This window comes from Excalfactoria chinensis, chromosome 4 (genome assembly GCF_039878825.1).
Source record: "Excalfactoria chinensis isolate bCotChi1 chromosome 4, bCotChi1.hap2, whole genome shotgun sequence".
NCBI lineage: Eukaryota > Metazoa > Chordata > Aves > Galliformes > Phasianidae > Excalfactoria > Excalfactoria chinensis.
Window position 1 is genome coordinate 10,814,459 of NC_092828.1, and position 25,651 is coordinate 10,840,109.

The 25,651-nt window shown below is 43.4% G+C and overlaps 2 protein-coding genes across 4 annotated transcripts in view; both read right to left on the minus strand.

The window, feature by feature from the left end:
- Window positions 1-11,741, minus strand: part of TBC1D14 (TBC1 domain family member 14) — a 58,522-nt gene extending 46,781 nt beyond the window's left edge. The window contains exons 1-2 of one of the 2 annotated variants that reach the window (XM_072336553.1): window positions 11,439-11,741; window positions 6,103-6,829 (exon numbers count right to left, since the gene is read on the minus strand). In XM_072336553.1, coding sequence (XP_072192654.1) covers window positions 6,103-6,829; window positions 11,439-11,481 — 770 coding nt within the window. In that variant the 5' untranslated portion in view covers window positions 11,482-11,741. Of the gene's footprint in view, window positions 1-6,102; window positions 6,830-8,221; window positions 8,307-11,438 lie in introns of those variants that run through there. The other variant, XM_072336554.1, reaches the window with a different exon arrangement.
- Window positions 11,742-16,205: 4,464 nt separating this feature from the next.
- The window catches only part of KIAA0232 (KIAA0232 ortholog), a 59,867-nt gene continuing 50,421 nt past the window's right edge, over window positions 16,206-25,651 (minus strand). The window contains exons 7-9 of one of the 2 annotated variants that reach the window (XM_072334566.1): window positions 21,334-21,415; window positions 19,263-19,360; window positions 16,206-18,857 (exon numbers count right to left, since the gene is read on the minus strand). In XM_072334566.1, the coding sequence (XP_072190667.1) occupies window positions 18,678-18,857; window positions 19,263-19,360; window positions 21,334-21,415 (360 nt within the window). In that variant the 3' untranslated portion in view covers window positions 16,206-18,677. Of the gene's footprint in view, window positions 18,858-19,262; window positions 19,361-21,333; window positions 21,443-25,651 lie in introns of both variants that reach the window. The other variant, XM_072334565.1, reaches the window with a different exon arrangement.

Below are 25,651 nucleotides of genomic sequence, written 5' to 3' on the forward strand. Positions count from 1 at the left end.
ATTATTTTTTGGTTTGTCACGTAGCAAACTCAAATCTGCTTAACAGGATATACATTATCCAGAGCAAGACCTAAAGAAACTCATCCCTGCTCCAGAAAGCCCACACTCTCTGCACACTATTTCTACCAAAGAAGTCTTCACCCATACATAGAACTCTGTTGAAAGACCATTTCTTCTTGGAGCCTTTTAGCATCTGTTTTCAAACATCTTTCATGGAATCCAATTTCCCACAGATTATGTTGCACTGGTAATGGTAGTCAAACATCAAGGAGAAAGAAGACAGTAACTATTTATTTTGAGGGAATTTCTTCAAGTCCAAGTAACATAGAAGGTTTCTGTGGGTTGTTTTTATGATTTCTGAACTTGGGACACCTTCCAACAGTTTACATGATGGATAAGGAAGTGAGGAAACAAAGTCAGCTGAACATTCAATGTTCTTTTGCTTAGACAGGGTCATATGGAGTGACTGCTCTGGCAGTCCTCTTTCCCAAAGCTCCTCAATGCCAGCACTCACCGCTCCTTTGGCACGGAGAAACATGAGACAAGTTCATGCAAATTAACCTAAGATACAAAGGCCGCCTACCTCACTAAGCTCTCTCAAAGACGATCAAAACGAAAGTAGAACGCAGTTTCACTCACCTGACAGTCTCAAGCACAACTACCAAAACACAAATAATTCCCACTTCCTATTCAAAAGCAAACACACAGAACTGAAGAAGCTCGAGCTTTCTGAAAGGCAGCCTCACCTGGGGGAGAACAAGGAATGGATTAAAAAAACATTATAATGAATGTTACAAGCAACATGCAGTGCTCCCCATGCTAACAAAGCACGCTCACTAGATGGTGTAAGACTTGGGTAATTCTTCCCACCAGCCATGTAAAAACATTACTATAAGTAGTAACTGGATCACACCGAGTCCTTGCTTCCTGCACCACTGCTGGGAAAACAGAAAATAATCACCAGAGAGCTGCTGTGCAGATTTTCACCTAACTTCTGTAATGAAGAAGTAGTTTCAACAAGCCTCTCCAGTTTTGCTGCTGAATAACTGAAAAGTTTTTCACAAACACAAATTTAAACAAATAAGATTTGATCTCCAGTAGTAACTTCCATTTATTCTGAAGGGCAGCACCTCACACCAGGTTTAAAGCACAATTTAAGGAAGAAATGATACATCAGAAATTCTAAAGTTATCTTATTGCACGCATAAGAGGAAAAAAAACAGAAGAAAATTCACAAGGACAGTTTAAGTTCAACACCTAGTGGAGAAAAGGCCACATGACAAAGTTCTTAGCTTCGCACAGGGAAAGAGACGACAGGAATTCTGGAACCTCTATCACATCACTTTCAACAATGTTCTGCTTTCCTTATCAAATGAAAAGTTATTACCATGAGAGAACTCCAACTCTCCATCTGCAAAGGATTTGCTTTTAAAAGTGTTTGTTTTTTTCAGGAAAATTCTGTAACTTCTGTTCTCTGCAGATACTGCAGTAAATACAGATGAGGGGAGTTCCAAGCAGACAAAGTGGCTTTCAACTAAGGGCCATCCAGAACCACACTGTGAACCCTGAAGCACCTGTTTGCCTTCTTCCTTCCCAACAATCTCTTCCCTGCCCTTTCAGATCACACTACTGACAACAGTTAGTTCCAACAGTGCCCCAACAAAGCTGTGGGGCAGGAATGAAGCTGCCACTGAACTCCCCTGCTCCTCCCAGCAGATGAGTGAGTCTCAAGAGATCTAGTCTACAGCCGATAGTGTCTTTAACAGTCTTTATTTAACACAGAACATGTTGAGGAGTTCCTGAAGTTTAACATTTCAGATTACTCGCTTATAATTATTTTCATATCTTCTCTTCTCTGGTCAGTACTCTGAGCTCTCATTACAAACCAGAAATGGCATTATGAAGAGATCCCACTCAACAATGCAGTGGGCTTATCTGTGGCATCACTGGACCCAGCTCCTTGGGTTCAGAAATCTCCCAACTACATGACCAATCACACATGTGTGTATGTGTACAAGATACATAAAATTCAGACGGTTTTAGGCTTAACACTCAAACCACTAGTTATGGCTTTGAAATGACAGCTTTTTTTTTTCCATCTTCTACTACAAATTAGGCCACAGGTTTGTTCTTCAATGTATGGGATGTGATGTCAATCCACCTTCAGATTCTCTCTCTCAGAAATAGAGGTTCTTTGGAAGCACTGAAACCTAATATTCCTCTTTAAGCCCCTACTGTTAGCATAGTCTCTGTTCTCTGCAAAAGCTTCCTGAGATCTCGCTACTAAGAAAACTGGAATCAAAAACTTCTATGAACAGCCTGATAGAAAACAGGATCCAGATTCCAGGAACAAAAGAGAATATTCACAGTAACGGATTAAGTAAAGAATGTGGATTCCTATATTCCCTTAAAAAGGATGGGAACCTCATGGCTTATTACTTAACTAAGCACAGCCCTAGAAAAACCTCTGCATGTAACCATGAAGAGCCTCGTCCTCACTCTCTGAAGTGAACAATGAAGAACATAACTTGTACAGTAAAATCACAATGGTTCCGACCAAAGCTGGTTTAAAAACGAGCCTTTTAAAAGCCTGTTTCAGCAGTACAGTACAGAAGCAAAGTACAAAGGTGGAATTCATTAACCAACACTACTGTGGTTCACAGGGCAAAGGCACAGCCAAGGCACTGAACCTTCAGTCTCTCAGGCAATTATTTCTTAACACTATTTCTCAAACCAAATTCCTACATACATTCAAATTAAGGGAATTAATTCAAACTTATGTTGATCCATATATGCACAACTCCTGAAAACAACCTGATGCCAGGTTTCTTCTGCAGTAGTCAGCATTACAGCTGCTTTCCAAAGCAATAATCCCTTCTCATGCACTAACCTGGGGCCTAATGACAGCTACCAGTACACGCAGCTGATCCACGTGATGCCTTAAGCTCTTTCAAGAGGAAAGCTGCATAATAAAGCAGAAAGCTACCTCTTCTTCTCTCCTTGGATCTTCCTGCCACACCCAAGGAAGCAAATAAGAGCCTGAGGAAACCACTGGACCTTTCAAAACCTGGTCCTGCAGAAGAGACAGTAACTGAGTCTCAGGAGAAGTCCAGGAAATTTCTTCACTGTGCTTACAAAGGGAGAGCAGAGGCATTCCATTCCCAAGTGCCTTAAAGGTGCCAGGTCAGGCACCAGCCAGCCAGGTTCTCCTGTCTTCCATCTCTGTTATGATTTAACTTTGACCTGCAGCCTGAAGCAAACACTGACAATTTGTAAGAGGATAAATATCACCGCAACTAATAGGGAACACCACCCCACATGCCTTGCATGTGCACGCACATAATCTTGTCACTGAGGAGAATAAATCCTCAGAATGCTAAGAAATCATTTTGCATTCCAAAACAGATGCTTCTCTAGGCATTTTCTTTATAGGAGATTTAACTTTCACTGATATCTAAGCTCTTTCAATGCATATGACCAAGCAACAGAGGCATATAATTTTTGCCACTGTAATGTCAGTTAAGATTTACTGCTGCCTATAGACATACGCAGCACACATTCAGTCTTAACAAGCTCAGAAACTAACACGTTCTCAGCTGACAGGGTTCAATACAAGCACTGCTGCTGCTTCAAGTAGTGAGATCCCTCCTTTTACCAAATGCCAACAACTTGAGCTAAAACTAAGCTTCATCACAGCTCACTACAGTTCAGACGTGCACCTCATCACCCAGAAGACCCTCAGTGACCTAAACCAGCAGAGGAAGGCTGGAACTCCTCCATCAAGCCAAACCACCAAGCAGTCTGGTTTTCTCCTGCCACCCTTTTCAAAGGGAAGCTTTACACATTTGACCTGCATGAATCACAAGGGAAACTCCTTTCAGCACTAAGTGCTAAAAACATGGGACTTTTTACCTGTGACCGCAGCACTTTTTACCAAGTGCTCTCAGCAGCCCCTTTCTCAAACTGCTCTCTAAAGATATTACTCCAAACACCTCCTCCTCTTCCAGAACTGCACAAAGCCTGGCACACGGCTCAGGGTCAGCTGTGGGAAGCCTGCTGGTGGCCAGCTACTTTCAGACAAAACACTGTAGGGCTGAGTTCATTTACCAAAGCGTTTGTTCAGCCCAGGAATGCAAGGAGCACAATCAAGGCCATGGGAACTCCTGGGAAACAGCAACTGCATGGGATCATTAGAGGATGCAAGTGCAACCACAGGGACAGCAGCACTGATCAGCAATCTCCTAATCCTCAACAAGGTTAACAGTGTAAGTTGTGTTTAGTATCCTCTGAGGGACAGAAGGATGCTCAGAAGCTCCCTGCCCGTTCAACACCAGTGAAACTGCCAGTTTGCATGGCATAAGAGAATGCATAAATAGAATACAGTATGTGGAATGCAAGCGCAGCCAGCCAGCAGCTCTTTTTGTTTTCAAAACAGAGCAGAATGATGTGTAAAGGGGGACAGTATTGAAGGTCAGGTTACAAACAGCAGCTGGAACTTCAAGGCTGATGATCTAGTTTTAACTAGATCCTCATATTCTCCTGGTGACCACCTGGTGGCCAAGCTGACCTGCTTCTCGTTTGAAAGGCAATAAGGCTGTCCCTCGCACTCTGAAATTCAACGTACCTGAAGACATTCAGGTTAAAAGGCTCAGTCTAGCACCATGTTCAGTAACACAGGCAAAACCATGAGAGATTACACCAGAACAGAACTGGACAGATGGTTTTCTTTTGTTGGATGGGAAAAGTTGAGAAGTGGTAAAACACCCTCCTTCCAGCAGGCCCTAAATGGTGTCGTTCCCTGTGTCCCTGTGCTCCCTCCTGGCTGAGGCACGCCATTTGTTTGAGCCAACAGCTGCACTACAGAAGGGTAACACAAGTTCAGGCTCATGAAGTGCTAAAAACCCTCTTGCTTCAGAACTGAGTCTGGCTCCATGGCAACAAACAGAGATCCACAAAAGCTTCAGCACCTCAAATAGAACTGATAAGGAGAGTACAACACTCGGTACACTACTGTCACTTTAACCTAAGAATAAAAACCCATGACAGCTTCAGCGAGTTGACTAAATCTAAAGGAACTGCTTCTCTTAAGCTCTGCAATTAACACAGCCTTCTAAAGAATGACGTTTGCCAAGTCTTTCAACACTTTATTGCCTATTCATCTCTTGAAAAAAAAAAAGTTTACGTGAAGAAAAAGATTAACTGAAGTAACAGTTCTCAAAACAGGCTAGATTCAGCAAACACTGCTTAAAGCCTGAAGCTGGCTTCTAGAAGCATTCCTTCAAAGTACGACATATCTCAGATATTATGTTCTAAAAATAAGAGGCATTAGCGAGGCCTGGGATGAAAAAAAAATTGAATAACCCCATTCCTTATTCACCACCTTCATTTACCAAATGAGTGCCTGCATTTAGAACACCTCGTCATTCATATGAAAGCCAGAGGTGTAGAAGAGGTAACTGCACTGAGTGGCAAATGATTTTATTTCAACATCCGAATGCCAAATTTCCACATCAGGTGTTCCCACTCCACAGCAAACTGAAGAAAACAAGGCGTTAACACAACATCATTGAGACTGGGAAACAACACAGCCGTCATGCAAGCGTTTGGCAAGCATTCATATTTTAAACTCCATACCCATCGATACAATGCTCCACCACTACCTGACCGGCCAGCTGTCAAAACACTTCCATACAGGTACATATCCCACAAATACATATCTGTTCATGACAGGAGATTAAGGATCTTGGTCAAAATACAAGAAGTACCACTGGGGAGGCCTAGAAGCAAAGCCGTGCTCATAGGAAGGAAACCTCCCCTCGTAGGAAGGAAACCTTAGCCCAGAACTCCTTTTTCTGTAATGCAGGAGGAACTTTTAGGGAGATTTAAGATGCTTTCATACATCCTAAAGATAATAAAGGATTCAAAGCCTTAGTAAGCAATACCGGCTTACTTATTCATCAGAGAACTATTATGTTCACAATACAAACTTAAAACAGCAAGCTATTATCACTGTTGAAGTAAAATCCCAAGCAGTGTACCAGAAAGCTCTCCTATGGTCTCATTTGCTCTCCCTGTTAAGAATTTATTTTACACAAATGTTACCTGGCAAGGAAGTTGGTAAAAGGTCCCAAGATTTTCCGTTTACTGTCCAGGTCTGTCTCTTGACAACAGTCCTGCTGAGTCTGATCACCAGCCTCCTTAGTGGAACTCAGGGTGACATCTGAGAAGTGCGCTTCATCAGTCTCCAGAGTCACAATTGCGCTGGAACTGCTTGTGACCACAAAGTCCAAAATGTCCTCGTTGCTGACTGACAAAGTTGTTGACAGTTCTGTGCTAAGACTAGAAACGCTACAGACAGAGATGTCATCACTTCGATTCAGAGTTTTTGAAGTCGGACTGTAAAGCTTGACAGTGTCATACCCAGTCCTTGGAAAAGTGGAGGATTTTCGCACGGCACGATCGTGTTCAGAAGCCAGAGGGCGCGGAGGCACGTAGGACGGCAGTGTGCACGCGCTCTGAAAAGTTCTGTCAGGCACAATTTCGGGTTCTGACTGCTTCCTCTTCACAGTTAGCGCATTGCAGTGAACGGGCTCTGGATTTCCTACTTCTAGGGTTGGAATACCAGAATCCACTGATTTAAGGCTATGACAATCTTCTAAAGCACCTGAGTGCTGACCCGGCCCATACTCAGGCAGTGAGAGAGATCTCGGGGACTTCAAGTTCTGAAGACCCTGGATGCTGCCGCCAGCTCTTGTGTTTAGAACACCCATCATTAAACCATTCAAGGAGTTGGATACATTTCCATCAGGTGTATTGGGCCACGTGGTAACTGCATAAAAGGAAAGACAAAATTATGAATTTGCAGGGAGAATATAAATATATATTATATATATATTAATTACACTCAGTGCTGTCACAAATTAAGCTCTGTAATTAAAAAGTTATTCATCTTCCCTTGCAGATAATTAATGCCCCTTCCCCCCTGCATGAACAAGCAGGACAAAGGCAATTTAATTTAGGCTTCTAGAAATGTCAAGCATGAAAAGCTTTTTGCACGCAGCGTACCAGCGGTTGCGTCGTGCCCACCTCCCGAGAGTTATGTGCTAGAGAAACCACAGCAGTGTAACATTCCACGTCAATATTAATGCAAAGACTTGAGATTGATTTCTATATAGTCATAAATGCATATTTACTGACGTTAAGGAGCTATAAAGATTGCTTCCATGTACTTTACAACTTACATCAAAATTATAGTGTTGGTTTAAATAGAATTTCTTGGTTTTCTTCTGGCAACCATAAAACTTACAATAAATTTGTCACTCAAATGCAATCCATCACATATGAGTGTTGCGTTAAGCAAGAGATGCAGAACCTGAATAGCTAGGAAGATATTCGTATCACCAACATTTTGATGATACACACGATGCACTTCATCAGTGCACATGCAGCAAAACTAACACGCATACTGTGCACAGGGACCACCAGCCCTCCTATTTGCAATACACAGAACCCAGGGGCTGCCAGCAGGGCAGCAAACCAGTCAGTGCTTCATTTGCAATGTAATTACAGCAGCTGGCAGAAGAAATATGCACATATTGCTTCAGTTTCTTCACTCTCAACCACTTTCCGTGCTAAGTGTGAAGTAGTGAAGAATTCTCCTCCCATCGTGCAAATGGTTCTTTCTAAACAGACTTTTCTGCAGCTCCTGAAGCCAGTTCTCCTGCTCTCCCTGCAGCGCAGCACTTAAGGAAAGGTGTCAGCTGTCTGCCAGGAGGCTCTCTCCCATTCAACAAGCAACTCTCTACAAGCGGTTGCTTGGTCCAAACCCATGTCTGGGAGCGCTCCTGCCCTGCCCAACAGCAGGTTTGATGTGTGGCTGCTGTTACACCTGAGCTTACCCATATCCTTTGGAACTGCGATGCAGGTGGGCACTAACGACAGAAAACATTTCAAACACGTTCCATTTCTCCACACTGTAAAGATTTTTTTTTTCCAATAAACTTTTAGACACGTGAGTTTATGACTCTAAATACAACTCACAGCTTATACCAACTCCTCAATTCAACTACAACAACGCTATTTGCTATTTGATCCATCACTCCAATCTAATTCCACACATAAGAAAAAATCAAGTCAGAACTTCCCCAGTTATCCCATCCCTTGGACATTTCCAGAACTTCCTTTTGTATTCCCCATTCAAAGCCATCAATACATCAATTACCTAATCCTTCGCAGAGGTGAAATTTCAAGTTTACTGTTGGGATGAAAAAGCTGTACACTTTTCTTATGGAGTTGCTATAGCAACATTTTTTTTCCTCCTCATTACCATGGTTTGAAAAGTTTACATCCTCTCCAGTTGGAAGAAGCGATGCCCTCAGATAGCTAGCATATAAATTGCGTAATTATGAACCTCTCTTCAGGGAATGAAAGCTGCAAAGGGCAACAAACAAAAACACTACATAACTTTTCCTGAATACAAACTGTTGTACCTCTTGAAGTCAACGGTGATAGTCAAAGTGCACAAATAGGACAGGAATTGAGGTATGAGGTATAATTACGATTGCATACATCTGAATCTCCTGCTTCGATCTTTTTGCTTGGTTTCACTTATTTTTCTAAATGAAGTTTGTTTTCTCCTCCCCATTCCCACCTACCCCTTCATACACATTATGCTGCTCTTGATATCAAGTGCTCATCCAGTCCCAACATTTCTCAGAGCCGTATACACAAGCTATAGAATAGAGTGTTAGGTTTTATTAGACAGATTTGAGTTGGAAGGGACTCTTAAAGACCATCTAGTTCAGCTGCTCTGAAATGAACAGGGACACCTACAAGCAGATCAGGTGCTCAGAGCCCTGTCCAGCCTGATCTTTACTGTCTGCAAGGATGGGGCAGCTACCACCTCTCTGGGCAGTACATGCCAGTGCCCTGACGCTGACTGCAGAAACACCTTCCTCACATCCAATCTAAATCTCCCCTATTTTAGTCTGAAACCGTTTCCCCTTGTCCTGTCACCACAGACCCCACTAAAGAGTCCATCCCCTTCTCTCTTACACCCCCCGCTTTACATACTGAAAGGATGCTATCAGGTCTCCCCAGAGCCATCTCTTCTCCAGGATGAACAACCCCCAGCTCTCAGACTGTCCTTGTAGGGGAGGAGTTCCATCCCTTGGATCATTAAACAAAGGTGCAGATGTTTGCTTTATTGCAATTCATATGTATTAATTGGTCCAGAAGATAAGGTTCAGAAATACAATCAGCCATGGTGTTTCCATAATCAATTCCCCCACTGCCTTCAATTCTGCTCAGTGACTTCCCTAAGCAGAGACAGCTCCTGCCTTATCTGCATAGCTCTTCTCAACTGAGCTCACAAACAGCGAGCATTCCAGCAGCCTTGGGAAGAGCCCAAGAGGCAAAAAGAGAGTTCAGAGCAGAGGGAAAATAATTTCCCATGCAGGGTAGCGAAGCGATATTGATCTGAGTAGATAAGGCTTTAAGGAGGACATTTTACAGGAAGAGATCCTTTAAAAGGGACAAATAGCAACTGCAGAAGTATGTAACAGCCACAGCTCGCTGGAGCAGACTGTGCAATGACGAGCAACAAAGGTTTCACACAGTTCAGCACAATGTGGGGAGCTCTGAAGCACATCATCAAGGGCTCTGAGTGAGAACCTGAGATACCATCAGCTGTCACATACATACACAGACTCCTCAGTTCACTCTGCACCGGGCTGATGGAGGATTCCCGTTAATATAAGGATATTTAGATGATTTCAGCTGCCTTACAGCTAAGTGCAAAAACTGACAACTGATGTCAAACATCTACAGCGTCATTTCTGCAATACAAACTTCATTCCATAAATTACTTATCAATGTAATATTATTACCACAATAAACACGGCAATACAGCCCTATTAGCTTAATAAACTACTGAAAAAGCACTTTTGGCTGCACAACATCCATAATCCCCACAGTTTGGTAATACGTTCACATGACGAATGTCAATTTCAAGTCTTTAAAACCTCACGCCTTACGGGAATGGTGATCTCATAAACATTAATATCCCAGAAGACGGATAGCCAGAGAAAGAGACAGAAGACGACAACACGGGTCACACGGAGCAAGCGGAGGGAAGGCAGGGATCACTTACTCATTAACTTAGCCAACAAAAGAGCAATGGGGCACGAAATAAAGACAGAGCTGTAGCCAGGCTCAAAAGCTACTAAGCTATTCATGCAATGGGTACTGAGCTGCAGAACCCCTCACACAGCAACCGATGGGTGCTTTACACACAAGTATGAGGTTTAAAGGCAAGGAAGACACAAAAGAATCACTGAAGATTGACAAAGGAACTTGAGGGAAATACCAACAACCATCAGCCCTGCCTACAGGCTTTCCCCAAGTGAATACTTCTGTCTGATGGGTGGGGTCTGTGGCTGTCCATAGGGTCATGCATTCTGAAGTTCTGGTTCGGGCATGTCAGAAGGCCTGTTCTGACAGCACCTGAGCTTTAAAGTACGTTCTGACTTCGCACATCATCCAACCACGCTGAGGGAAGAAATCACGCAGAATAAAATGGCTTTTTAGCCACTTGGTTGGAAATATAAAAGGAAAAGCGTTAAAACCAATCTCTTGGAACAAAACAAGGATCAGAAAGCAGTCAAGTCACGTTCTTCTAAATTCACACTGACTTCCGAGCGCAACTTTCTTTACCGAACCCCGTCCTGGCTCACACGGCTCACACGCCGACACACCGCGCTGCGCTCCCGAGGCCACACGGCTCTCAGCGGAGCCCCGAGGCGCAGCGGTTGCCGCACACGCAGCCCGGCTCCCGCCCGCCCCTCCGCCCACGGGCAGCGCTGCGAGCCCGGCTCCCCGCGGAGCGATCACAAGCGGAGCATTGACGGCTCGCTCTCTTTCTGGCCACATCAGGTGAGCAGCGTCAACGAGCCGCAGCGTTTTACTATAAAGCTCCTGTTCCAGAGGCAGCTCACAGAGTTGGTTTTGGTTTTTAAATCCTCCCCGACGTTGCTTAACAAGGTGAGCCTAACGCTACGCCAGCAGCAGCAGCGCCGTAACAACTTCAACTGACGTTATAAGCCGCCCGGCGCGGCTGTTTTCAGCCCGCAGCACTCAGAGACTTCTCCTACAGAGCCCGTGAGAACTGAAAGTTGCTTCCTCCCCACACCCGAGCGCCTCACTCGGCACCACCGAGGCTTCCGAGCCGCCGGCCCCGATCGAGGAGGAGAAGCGGAGCCAACGCACCGACCGCCGCCTTTCCCCAGCAGGACAGCGCCCTCTCCGCGCCCTTTAACCCCCGCAGGCTCCCTCCCCTGCGACTTCTCCGGGCGCTCCCCGGCAGCCGCTCCCCGCCCCGCCGACTCCGGCCCCGCCGCCCGGAGACGAGGAAGAGCCGCGCACAAACTTTGACGCCTCACCGGGGTAACGCCGCGCTCCGTCGCTCCGCTCGCGCTGGGCCATGCCCAGCCTTCCCCTCCGCCAGGACTAGGAGGCGGCGGACGGCTGCGGCGGGAGGTCCATGTCGCTCTCCGGTCGCCGAGGAGGGTTCAGCGGAGGTGAAGCGGAGCGGCTCCCGCCTGCAGGGCTCCCTCCCCGAGCAGCGCGGGGCCTCGCATGGCGCCCGCCCCCGCGGCGAGCACGGCACGGCTGCGGCCGGCACGCACCTGGCTGCGGGCGGTGGTAGGACAGGTGCCGCGCTCCTCCCGGGACTCGCCGCGGCCCCTCCCGCTGCTCCCGCCCCGCCGCCGCCCCCCAGCCCAGCCCGCGGGGCCGAGCGCCGCCCGCCGGGGAGAGAACGCCTGCGCAATGGGGGGAGGGCCGGCTCCGGGGGAGGCGGCCGTTGGGCCACGGGGCTGCGCGCTGGACGCCATTTTGAATCGCCTCAGCGCGCCCGCGGGGCTTCCAGCGCTGCGCCGGGCTGGGCTGAGTCGGGGAAAAAATGCGATGTTTTACGGAAGTTTGTCGGCCAGAGGCATCAAATGGGGCTGTGTCTGAGCCGAGCCTGCGTGTGTGCTCTGTGCTGTCTGCACCATCTGCACACCTTGCTGCGCCCCTCTGCCTCCACACAGTCTGAAGTCAAAGGCCATGGAAAGGTGCAGTACGGCTCAGGAGCAGAGATCTTGTTTCCTTTCTTTATCATCCTTGGAACTCTTCCTTTATTTATTCCTTCATTTATTGATGGATGCAAAAAAGTTGAGGGTAGCGCCCAAACTCAGTGATGGTGTTTATGCAGTATGTTACGGTAGCAAAATACAGTTGTCAGCCACTTCGGGTTAGTCTAAACACCGACCTCTCTGCCAGCAACGCCTTGTAGGCCTGCCCGAAGCTGGGAGCTTGAGTGCAGCAAATGAGGCACATCAGAACCCACAATGAGTTCGATAAAAGAAGAGCAAAACCCTGATTATTTCAGCCTTGATGTGGGCAAGCTGTGCCTGGGTAAATCGTCAGTCTGAGGTAAACAAGAGTTTGCCGCCACAGCCCCACTGACAGCAGTTGTGTGCTACTGAGATGAGGATCAGCTCATCATCAAGATGAAAAGTAGGCACTTACCATCATCAACCCATAATGATGCCTCTGCAGGTACAGCTGATTCAGAGAGAGAAATTCCAACGTTTGTTCTGCTGGATTCGTGAGGTTTCAAGAAGAATGCAAAACAGTTGTCACCGATTCCTCCATGTCTTCATAAATCACTTCTCTAAGACACCTTCCATATTACTGTTAAAATGGCAAATATAAAAAGAAAAAACAGATTTGAAACACCTGTTTATATACAAAAGAGAGTATTTTGAAACATATGCTGCCACTAATTCCTTTTTCAGTATTAACGCTTCCCTTCTGTCTTTGAGACTCCTCTGTTGGAGCAACTGAAAGGCTGCACTATCACCATGGTGTCACTTACCTTAGGCCAAAGTTGTTCGGCTCCCAGGGTAAATAAGCAAATGGAAGTGTACAGTCGTGGATTCTGTGTCTGCAGAGTTATCTCCAAAGGAACTTAATGAAGAAACAATTAGAAAATCTGCCAGGGATCTCTTTCAGCAGTAGCTGAAAGAGGAGTTGTGCCCAGCCATCATGATGCCTTTAAGATCCCATTCTAAAGTGATGTGGTGGATGTTTCCATTTCCAACCCACTTCCTCTTCAACTGGCGTGCTTTTTGAGACCTACTCACAACAGAACTTGTATTGTTCGTTGTAGTGATGAAATTACGTAAGACCAACCAGGATCCTGCTACACCAGGCAGCATAAAAATACCAAGGTCAGCCTTAAAATATTTACAGAGCATCACATCATAGTTAGCATAAAACATATGTACTCTTTTCTCCATCTGAATCATCATATAATTTGTTGAAATTAGTAGTTCATTTTCAGTCGCTGGCTTTTCCAGCAACGTTTAGCAGAACTCTGTCAGAGCTGGCACAATTTCCGCCTTCAGGTGCTGTGCGTTATTATTCCTCTATTGGTGAAGGGCCAACATTGTGCAGCTAAATACAGCTTCATCTCATTAGTCCTGGGGAAGTGTGGAATGCCCTGATTCCTAAAAGGAAACCGAACCGGTACTGCCAGGTTCAGGAAGAATGAATGTGTAACTATGTGCAAAAGGGTCCCTGAGATCCTTTGTTTTTCAGGTGTGAGACATGTAAATGACTTCATCCAGCAGGCTGAGAAATGCTCCTGTTTGAATAGCCGGGCCATAAGTAAATGCTCAGAAGCGTAATAAAACGCCAAATGCAGGGCTCTGCTTTTTGCTAACACGTGACGTGCTTGCTTGTGGTTTTTATGTTTAAACCTGCTTGACTGTTTGAGGAAGAAAACTGAGCACGCGGTGCAAAGCTCTCAGGGCATGCACAGGAAGAAAAAAAATCACTTGCTTTTTTCTTTGTTAAATGAGGCAGTCTGTATTTCCTTCCTGACTTATCTGCAACCTGCTAAATGCTCCTGGAAACACTGGGACATTAAATGAGAAATAAACCCCGATAAACACATTAAGCCTCCACCATAAGCAGGCAGTTTAGAAAAGGTGATGGACAAAAAAAACACCCATTCTCCAGCATTTACAGTAACTACCCAAGCTGGTTAGTATCAGTCTTCTCCTATTGACTTAGAATTAAGTAAATTTGCACAATAAATACGGAACAGAAATACAAACTGCTCTCAAGTCCCTTATGCCTACAGCTATGGGAAAGCATTCCCTGTTTGGAAACTTCAACTGTTTTGCAATTGAGACATTTATTTGTTCCAGTAACTAAATGGAAATATCTTGAATTTTCATTTATCACTTGCCAAACAACTTGCTGGTATGATGCAAGCTGGTTCCACACAGCCAAACTGAGCTTCACTTCAATCCACTGCATGGCTCCCTATCGATCTGGAGCTTAGCAGTTCTCTGTCCTATACCAGTAGAAATTTCCATGTAGTATCTTATTCTCCAGGTAAGGAATGGTTTGCATGCTGTGAAGATCCCACAGTCACACATCACTGTATAGGAGGGAATAGGATCAGCTGATCAGCTCCTGCCTGCATTTCCCATCACTGTCATTTAAGGCTGTGTTAGCCCATGTAAGCAAGAGTACCCATATGCTGAATATAAGCAAATGACAGATAATCTCTGTTAGTGTCCATGATGCTAAGGGACAGAGAAGTTTGGTCTTGAAGTTAAGTGTCAGAACAGATAAGCCACTGATCTTTTCCTCCTTGCCTTACAGAATCACCTGTATGTATGGATAATGCCTGCTTTACGGCACAGGAAAATGGAACAAATTCAGCTCTCTACTACTGACTTAGGATGTTTTCTGATCAAATTGTCTTGTTACGGTATTATCTGACAAAGTGATGATTTTGACAAAATAAGAGAATAATTATCCCTTCCACTTGAAAGTAATCATGAATTAACTTTGTTCATGCAAAACTATCTATTTGTCTGTCTTGAACAAAGCTGTGAATGATGGCTGGGCTGCAAACGGACTGCTACCATCTATACTGCCCTCCCTACTGCATCCACTAAGTAGGTTTATGGTGAATCAGGAACAGCTAAAGAAATTGCCATTTCATTGGCCCCAAAAACGTTTCCTCCTATAGGATCTTAATGTTAGCAAATGTAAAAAAGATGAGGGAAGTGAAACCAGGGCTCTGACTACCATTGCTGTTAAGTGCTAGGTAAAAATAGACTAAAAGCTTTGCTGCATGGAACGAAAGGTAGGAGAACATTCTATGAGACTTCCCAGCACATTTGAATTGATATTACTGTAACTAAATGCGTGCAGCTGGGCTGGTTTTTTATCGCTACCTACAAGCTGTTTATGAAAAAAAAGGTGTGGAGGAGTAAGAATACACATAACAAAAAATTGCTTCTCTTATTAATATCAGCACAACTGAAACCACGTTTCTAAAGCAAACACGTGAGGTCTGCAGTACAGAAGGGAATGAGCCCAGCATGTGGTAACTTCCTATTGGCAGTGGCTAGGAAAAAAGCAAGGGAGTATTGAATTAACAATGAGTTGGCCAGAACTAGTAATGATGAATGAAAACAGGTAATATTCAACTTGGGCAGACCACAGATCAAGTTAATATCTCCCTGCCGATCTGTAATGCTTCAAATGACTTAATATTTGTTTCGAATAATAGCACAGGAAAAAACAGAGTATTCAAAAAGCATGCAAGAGGCCTGTGTCTTCTTGGACAGGACTGCTGTCTCACCAACGACGGTTCCACAATGAACAGAACATGGACTCCAATCCACCTCCAAGTGAACGGAATTAAAGCCAAAGGTCAGCACGAAAACCAGAAGCTATGACATGAAAAAATATTTAAAGAGGAAAAGAGCAGAATCCTACTGATCAGCAGCAGGAGAGGAACATGCAATACCAGTAAAGGAAGCATTCAGTGACCTGCCCTGTCCTGTACTTGAAGGGATCAGGGTAGCCTCCTGTAACACAACTGAATGATACAGCAGATTTACTCCTTTGAAGACAGGCTTCAACTCTTTCATTTTAATGCTTTTTTTTCAGTACAAAACGTGAGGAAATACCGCGGTAAGGACCCCCAGATTAGAAGCACCATTGCTATCTCATAACATTTAATTTCTGAACACCGTGACTATCTCCTCTGATAACGTTTAATTTCTAACTGCTGTGTGTTACCTGAGTTACATACTGTCAGCCAAAGAAAATGAGCACACAAACACACCATCCAATTGTCCTTTTATATTTTTATTTGGTGTTAAGTAACTCCACAAGAAAACAAAATCAGTTACTCTGGTGTACGTGAAATCAGAACAATACAACCACTTGAAGCAAAAAGTAGAAACAAATTTCAGCCCAGGAATGGAAAACTGATACTTCAGTGCTATGGATATGCAATGCGCTTCATACCACAGTGCGGTTCAGCGTATGCCAACCTTTTATGCTTTTTGTTGTTGTTTTGTGTTTCTATCCATACAGAAAAACTAAAAACCACACTTCACTTCTCACTGAAAGCTTTAGAGCTTTAGCCAGTAAACTATGAAAACAAGTACAGACAATTTGTTATTGCCCAAGCTCAAAACACGATTTTATTTTCCCCAAAGGTGCTGGAATTATTACATACCACAACGTAACTATAGGCAACACCTTTGTGATTTTTGAGCCCTTTCTTACCAAAGAAGCAGCTCCAGCCAAAATTAACTGAGCTGAAGTTTGTGTTTGAAATATGTCCATTTGATCATTTCTTGTTCTTGAATGAAGTTCTATTCCATTCTTCACTGCAGTGATCTGAAGAATTTACGTGTAAAGTTCTTGTTTACTTTCATGTTACAGTTAACTAGTTCTCAGTGCAGGTGCTAAACAAGCTCTCAAGGAAGCTCCAGAAGAAAGTAAAATATATAAAAATCTCTCCAAAGTCTGCAAATAAATTAAGAAAAGAAACTGTAAAGTGTCAAAAGATTTGTTGTATCAATACAAACCCTAAAACGTAGCTCAATAGGAGGACCAAAAGAAAGCCCCAGGGTAGGGACAGGCTGAGCCAATTTTAGGTAAGGAACTCAGCTACGATGTTGCACCAAGTGTGGCCTGGTTTTCTAACCACGCGTTTCAATTCATACGCTATCAGTTTAATAAAGGCAACAAAACCCAGTTATTCAGAAAACCTTTCTAGCACAGAACATATTTCAAAGCCAGTTCAGCTCACGTTTCAAACAGCTACAGTTCTCACGTGATGTTTATTGCCTGTCAAAATTAATGGTTAAGCTTTTCAAGTCAGTATTGGACTTTCTGCACTTTTCGATGTTATAGACATGCTGCTACTGTATAATTAGTTCTTCGTTGTTGGTTTTTAACTACGAGTTGGTGAGAACTAAGAACGTTTAGTTTTGCAAATATTGCTCCTCCTGGCTTATACATTTTGCATAATGTGTTAAAAGCACAAGGAGTTGATACCTTTGTACAGATGCAACTTGACAATGTATTGACTTTCTAAGTTAACAAAATAAAATCGAAAAGCAAGTCACATAAAGCAACAGTCACTACTGCAATCACACAGGTATGTTGTAAGTCATCACTTGCCCTACCCCCACCCACCACACACGTAACTTGCCCCACGCATTCTCTCAGAAACACAAAATGAACTACGAGGTTTACTAAATTACAGCCACAACAGCAGCTAACTGCAGCAGCCACAGGATTTCTCTCAAGTGAAGCACTGACCCTTCGCACTTCAAACACGGAGCACACCCAGCATTTGAGATCGTTTCAGTCATTCAGGCTCAAATTCCGTCTCGAATGCTTTTGCGGGTTACAAGAACGCCATCGTTTGCAACAAGACAACATTCTCATTACTTGTTACAAGATTCAAAACGACCCACACATCACCACAGTGGTTTATTATTTTTGGTGTTACTTCTTTTTAAACCGCCCCACGTCGGCAAGTTGCTAAAAAGGACAAAAAAAAAAAAAAAAAGAAAAAAAAAAGAAAAAAAAGAAAACCCACATTGCCTCCATACCTACAAAAAATCCTTGGCTACTCCAGTTAGCAAAAATACAAACCATGGTAACCTCAGCGTTGGTTTGCGGGAGGGGGGAGAAAGGGAATCATAGGATAGAAAACACAGTTTCTGTAAGTCTCTAAAGCACAACCCTGTTGTTCCTACTTCAAAGTCATGAGATTTACTGAATGAAGACCGGACAAGTCATTCATGCTTTTCTCCTGCATTCAGAAAGGCACTGATAGATTACAGTGTTAAGTATTTATCTCCCGGTTCTTAAAGAACAAAGCCTAATGTGCCAAAAGCTAAAGTCTCTGAACAGCAGAAGTACTTGTAGACACTGCGATGCTAAGAAGATAGCAGTAGTGGTAGGGCTACAGTTACGAATGAAAATAACTGCAATTAAGATGCAAAAAAGCAGTGGTACTACTAAGACAAGCACATGCACATCCATTCTTGATTTAACAACACAATCTAGTCTAGTTCAAATAGCCAAGAATTTAACAGTTTGGGGGTGAAAAAAATCTTCAACGGGACAGCTGTGTCCTCATCTATAAAATAAGCAAGAAGAGAAAGATAAATACACATCTGAATCCATTAACTGAAGAGGAAACTCAAGTTGTTGTTTTAGAGCTACAGACCCTCAAAGAAGGATAGTTTTCCACCTCACGTTACTTTTAAGTCATCCGTCCTACTCTGCAGTTTTTATAGTTGAGTTCGAGAAAAAAGCTCCTCCTCACACGGATCGGCCCATTCGCTGCCACCTTCCGAAGCTGTGTCCTCAGAGCTGGAGCTATCGCTGGAGTAGATCTTCTTCCTGAAGCCGTTTGGTTTTGCCTCGGCGTTTATATCATCTGCACATCTTGCTTCATAAACAGAAGAAACCTACGGATTTAAACTGACAGTGTTGATGGGGAACAATAAAAACATGTTTGCTTTTTTTTTTCTGGGCTGGTAAATAATGCGATATTGTACGTGTTCAAGAGAAATGGCACAATGCAGGATAAATTCTACTCTTTCCTGTCTTAGTCCGTGATGTATCGACAACTACAGAACAGCAGGAAAAAATGTGGTCTTTTATTTTAGGGCTTTAATTAAATTTAGGGCCCTTTAGGACTTGCATAAAATGGCGAGAGAATCAAAAGTAAACTGCAAATGTGTCATTATCACTGTGTTGTTTAGGAGGATACTGCTGCAAAAGCTGTCTCCAAATGCTGACAGTAAGTGTTAAATATCATGAATGCCCTTACACAAACAAGGAGCTCTCCCCTGATCCAACGGCAAACTTACCATGTTAAAATCTAAAAGGTGTTCATCGTCATTGGGTATCTCCTTTACATCTGCAAATTCTCCCACACCATTCTCTCCCTTGGCATTTGTGTAACACTCTGAGAGTGGCCGGGGGTTGTTCAGAGGAAAAACGAAGGGAAAAGAAAAGAAGAAAAACTGAGGAACTCCATTATTTACACTGAGCCAAAATAAAAGCACCTTGAGCAGCAGTTTTAAAACTCACACTCTTACAACACTTAAACTCTGTGCTCGTGGAGGATTCTAGTTTGACATCCACAAACAGCTCAGCATAAGGTCTTACTGAGGCATCATCAGATCTTTCCCAGGTAACTAAACTAACGTTAATAGCAATGCTGCTCAGTTAATGAAAACATCTGGAAAATACCACACAAAGATCAAAAATGACTTTATTATCAACATACATTGCTCAGTTCTGATACTGCTTGGTGTTTCAGGTCATTTATATTCCTACGCCCACACCAAGTATTGTATAGTCTGATACTGACAGAAGCTCAAAGACTGTGAAAGAGTATGGCTGTAATTTCTATTTTCCAGCTTAATCTTCTCTATACAATAACAGTATATATAAATACATACAGGTTGCATGCATCAGTGTTCATATATACGTATATATATAAAACTACCCATACAGAAAACTCCAGATTTGTGAATCAGTAGCATTAGATCTGAGTATAAAGCTCTGGTTTTCCTAAGCTTAGTCTAAAAGACAAAATCCTTCAATAATTCAGCTTCACGCCAACTCTGAGGCTGTACTGAGCAGCTCATGGAATTTCTGTTGTTGTTTTAACCACTGTTTTCCTCCGATGAAATAAGGCAGTGACACACAGACAATCTGTGAGTTGACCAGCAGATGTCAGCAGTAAGATGACACAATTCCCTCACAGGAATTAAAGCATTACTCTGCATAAAATACATACAGTTCTGAGTCACTGCACTTGCTGTTACACAGATACTATCTCTGCAGTTACCACCACGGAAACAAACTTGACAAGAAGACGCTAAATAACTTCACTATCTAAATACCAAGTATTTTTACAGTATGAGTCCCTGGCCCAGGCCAACCCTGCAGGCACAAACCCTTTCACAGCACAGACACGTCTCTACAGCTGGGAGTTCATGAAGCAAAGATGTTTCTGAGGGTAATGTAAGCATGCTTCAGTTGGTTGTACTTTAAGGTGCACTCTAGAAATAATTCAGTGATAATTACTGGCCATTGTAATTCCAGACTATCAGGGAACAAGGTCTCTGATGAAACGTTTCTTGCACTGAGCCTCTGAAAGCATCAGATACCCATCAGTTTAGAACACAGAATGCTCTTATTTAGCCTTCTCCCCAGAAAAGATAAACTGCCATACAGCAAAATCCACAACAACAACAAAATCTCTGGATTCTATTGACAGAATTCCTGGCCTATGGCCAGCTGTCAGATGATACCAATACTTTGGGAGCCAACAGAGAGCTGGAAGCACACCTGCTTTTGCCAGTAAACTGCCTGCCTGGGCTGGGCTTAATGCTCAGCACGGGACCAAAAAGCTCCCAGAGTGTCAGTGTGAAGGGTGGCCAGGAGGCAGCTCCTCTGCTTCCCAGCTTGAGAGGAATTCCTCACATTCACCAAATAACGAGCATGTAGTCTATGCAAGCCTATAAAAGGCTGCTATGCTCTTACATTCCAGTGAAAATTAGTTGCCTACACGCTGTATGCATTGAAACGTTAAAAATGTCACAAAGTATTTTCAGAGTCAGAGGTCAGCATGCTCTGTGTAAGGCCAAATCCTGGAATTAAGCGACTCTGCATGAGTGCTTAAGGCTATTTTCAAAGCTGTTTCACTTCAGAAGCACGCCGGAGGTTTACCACAGATCTAACCTAGGAACCCCGGCTCTCTGTCAGATAATTTACTGTAAAAATGCACTTCCCTTTTTTGTGTTTGTTTCTGTTTAAATGTGAGTGGTAGTTCTAACTCATCTGCGACAATTCAAATCCACAACAAAGACCTCTTAATTCTAGCACAGGTGCAACAGTGAGTTAGTTCAGGCATGCACGGTTTCTTACCTTCACACTGTGACGCAGGAAAAAGGGGAGAATAGAGCGCCTTTTCCCACCAGCACTGCTTTTCCTGGCTGCCACTCATTCTCTGCAGATCAGTATTCAATACAGGAAACTGTTTAGACAATAATCATGCTTCGTTATGCCATAAATAACATACTTACATGAAAAGGAGGAAAGTGGTGTGACAGTTCACTAGGTCACATCGGTCACACTGCCCAGTTTCTAACACTGATGGGAAAGGACTGAACTACTACAGCCGTTACCTGAACTACCACAGCCAGCACGAACCCACTCAGAGGCCCATGTGTCACAGATACAGAGCTGTACAAACCCAGAACAAAACCACAAATTGCAGCTTCACACAATAGGAGAATGTCAGCATGAGGAAGAACCAGTTACAGGAGTTACTAATAAATTTGTTTGTGCTAAAAACATTCACTAAAAATGCATAAATACTCTCCCCTGCAACATATTTCAATGCTAACTTCAGTTTACCAGAGCCTTTCCTTTGGGAAATACTGAAGGCTTAGCGTGCGGCTATTTCCCTAGACTATCTAGTTCCCTCCTCTGTAACCCTGAGAACATTTAAGTGTGGAAAATTATGGAGCCTCTTTTTCATAGGATCACCAAGGTTGGAAAAGAGTCCCAAGATCGTTGTCTACCTACCACCAATACCTGCCCACTTCTTCCTCTTTAACAATCCACAGAATTATGAAGCCACAGAACCTGAACAGAGTCCTTCTCAAACCAAATGAGCAACTCAGGAAGACCATAATAGCAGCATCTTCCAGATGAAACTCTTTTCCCTGTGAAATTCTGTGACAGATACTGAAATTATCCATGCTTTTTCCTATCATAACACTCCTCTTTCAGAATAAACCTTAACAGGAAATACACACAGATAGAAATGAATGGAAGCACATGAATAAATTCATCACTGTGCTGCTGACTACAAAGGTATCTAAACTCCACCAGCACTACACTTTATCAAATTCAGAGCTGCTCATGCTGCTGATGTCACACCTGCACTCCTATCTGCATGTGATGTGCTGGGTGAAGCACAGCAGGTTATAAACAAACAAAGCCAGCTTGAGGCTGGCAGGCTTTAATGAGCTACGGCTGCTTTGCTTCCTGGGCTGAGCCACCATCAGAGCCAACATGTCTGTGTCAAGATGACGGCTCAGGGTCTGCTGCTGGCCAGCACTGCTCCTCATCCCGACAGCCCTATCCCACTATCACAAGTGTGAGAGGAAACAGGGAACAGGAGCAGCCCAACAGGGCAACAGCTTAAGCTCTGACCTGGTGCTCCTGGCCCTGAGATGATCCTCATGGGATGACTTACTTCTAAACCAGCTTTAAGGTCTGATGTCTAAAACTAAGGGACATTTGTAGAAAGACCTGCTACCAACACTAAATCCAGCCAGGGTTTGTCTTCAGGAGGGGACGGGGGGCAGGAGCTGCTGTTTATACATTCACTGAAGAAAACCATTTCTTCCTTTAGTTGTTTAGATGTTTAATAAATTCATTTTGACACTAAACACCAAAAACCAATTTAGCATTCCTTCTTTTAAAACTGCATTCTCAGTTTATACCTCCCCTTTCTTGTACACACGCTTTCAGTGTTTTATGAACCTTGTTTTAAGTTTTCCAGCCACTCATCTGAACAGCCGTTACTCACAAACTGCACTGCTATTAGACACTGCAAGAGGCAGATTTCCTCTCTAGGATCATTCATGTTATTTTACTTTTCTCTTTCACAGAGCTCAAAGCTAAGAAGGCCAAACCATGTACAATGACTGCTTCACTCCCAGCCTTGCTGCAGGTCTGGGAGAACACTGATGGTTTTCCTTCTTCCACTGATGTACGGCTGCTTTACAGAGCTAGTACCGTCATGCAATTGCAATCCACTGTTTTGCTAAGGGTACAAACAACTAAGACAGTAAACAGTAAGATTGTTTCCTGTCCCATCAATGCCATTTCCTACAGCAGATGAGGTTCTCCTCACCTCTCCCACTCACATATCTATTTGAAATAAGGCAGCTAAGGAAGATTACTGTTCTACACAGGTTTATGATAAGGCTGCTTTCTTTGCAAATCAGCCCTGGAGAGTCAATAATGATCGTCCAGCAATAAACCTGCTTCTGTCACATCTGCAATACAAGGTTTGATTACACAAATGATAAATGATAAAGGCAGATGGAAAAGACAAGGAACAAAATACAGGAGAGAGACTGGGGAATGTGGCACAGGGTTCTTCCTCCCTCTTCTTATGCATATAGAAGCTATAAATGGGAAGTTGTTTATGCTAAAAATTTAAAAGACAACCACTAAGCCAAAAACAGTTGTTTTGGATTTCCTGCTTGCCCCCTTCCTCCCCAACCCTCCCTGCACTGCATGTCTTTGAGCAATGTTTTCACATCCTTCCCAGCAGTTTTATCCATCTAGTCCCTATAAACTTTTTTTTTTGCATTTAACAGTGCAAAACCATGACTCTCTTCAGTTAAATTTATTCAATTCCCTGCCTCTCTCTTTAAGACTTCTAGGCAATAAAGATTTGCAAACTGTGAAGTCCCAGCTCAGGAAATGTCTCAAACAAACACAGGGCACTTTCATATACATAAATGTACACAACATGAAACAAGTGAGCTGACAGACTCAATTCAGAAATCACAGCAGCAGTGAACCCATGGAGTCCCACTCCAAAAGATGAGATTCAAATTACATTCCATCAGCTACTCTGGGAACACACATCTGGCTCTAGCAGTCACAAGTCTAAGCTGTATATTCTTAAAGCCTGCCAGTCATCCTGTTTTGGAGTTCCACTGAAAACACATCTGTAAGGGAACTCACGAGGTCATCATCTCTATTTTGCACAGAGCCAGAATCAACTACAACGAACTACTCTTAATAGATATTTGCCTACACTCCAGGTCTCTTCAAGACAGTATTTCTATTGCTTCCCTAAAGTACTTAAGCCTTAGAGAAAGCTCCTCCCTTGCTGTAAGGCCACCACATCCACTTGCTCTTTGTGTACAGCAGAGTTTACAGAACAAACATGACTCCTTATCTTTTGTGACTGCGTTCTCCTTCAAGTTTCTCTTTTTTTTGAGATGAAGCCTCCTCAGCCCACCACTCTATTTGCAGAAGTGGTGATCCTTCTGCTCACTTTTCAGGTTACCTTCTTTCAAGATGACCAGCACTGGGCACAGTGCTCCAGCAGAGGGCTTGCCAGTTCTGGCTGCAGAGGAGCAATTACTTCCCTTCCTACAGAAGGAGAATAACCCTTTAAAAATGAAGTACTCTGCACTTTGACACTGATGACAACTTGTTCTTGAATTTAATTTTTCCTCCACTTAATTCTCCTGGTTTTAAGGCATAAAACAGACCCTCTCTATTTTGTCTCTTACAGCTACCGAGAGGATTACTGCAGGTCGTCCATACACTATTAACCTCAGAACCAACATAAGTCACCCCTCCTCCTTTTCTCTTTTGCCAATACCTCCTAAGGAAGTTAATACCAACTTCCCATTAGTCCAATCAAACAGTACATCTCAGAGGCCAACTAAGTCACGAGATCCATGAACACTGATGTGCTTTTGCCACTCAAATTCCCTCACCCCATAGGCACTTGTTGGCATGTTCAGACCTCAGAAGTACAGTAACAATTCCAACAGAACCCACAAGCCCATTACCAGTAGGATAAGCTTTCTTATGGGCTCTGATCTAGTAGGTGAGCCCTATAACATGTGTGGATATGAGTTTCTGTGTTATTAAAGTCAGGAACCATTAACAGGGCCACAGTACATACTTACCCATAACTCCACAGCTAAATGGTAAGAGCATTTACTTGGAAGAAACTGGACTGTACCTTAATGTCTTTTTTTTTTTCCCCCAATTAAATCTTAAGATTAGGTATATAATTCAATTTTAAAGAGCTTCTGTGTCAGCTATTGGCACATTCCTGCTGTAAAACATCCTATGACCCTGAATGAAGTGCTCCGCTGGATAAGGTAAGAGGGAGGAAACTCAGCAAGATTCAATTACATTCTTGTAAATAGGAAGTACTGAAAGAAGTGTGTTTGCACATGTACATAATACAGGTTTATGTGATGTAGAACCAATCATCCACCATCACACAGGGATCTACATCGGTATCTTCAAGTTCATTACTTAGACAAAACATTGGAGGTACTCAAGTCTCAGAACACAGACACTGTTAGTAACAGTGAGTTCAAACAATACATTTAAATTTTATCCTAGGTCAATAAAGCACGAAAGTCTCATTTAAAAAATCCTTTAGAAATACTGACTGCTGCCAATC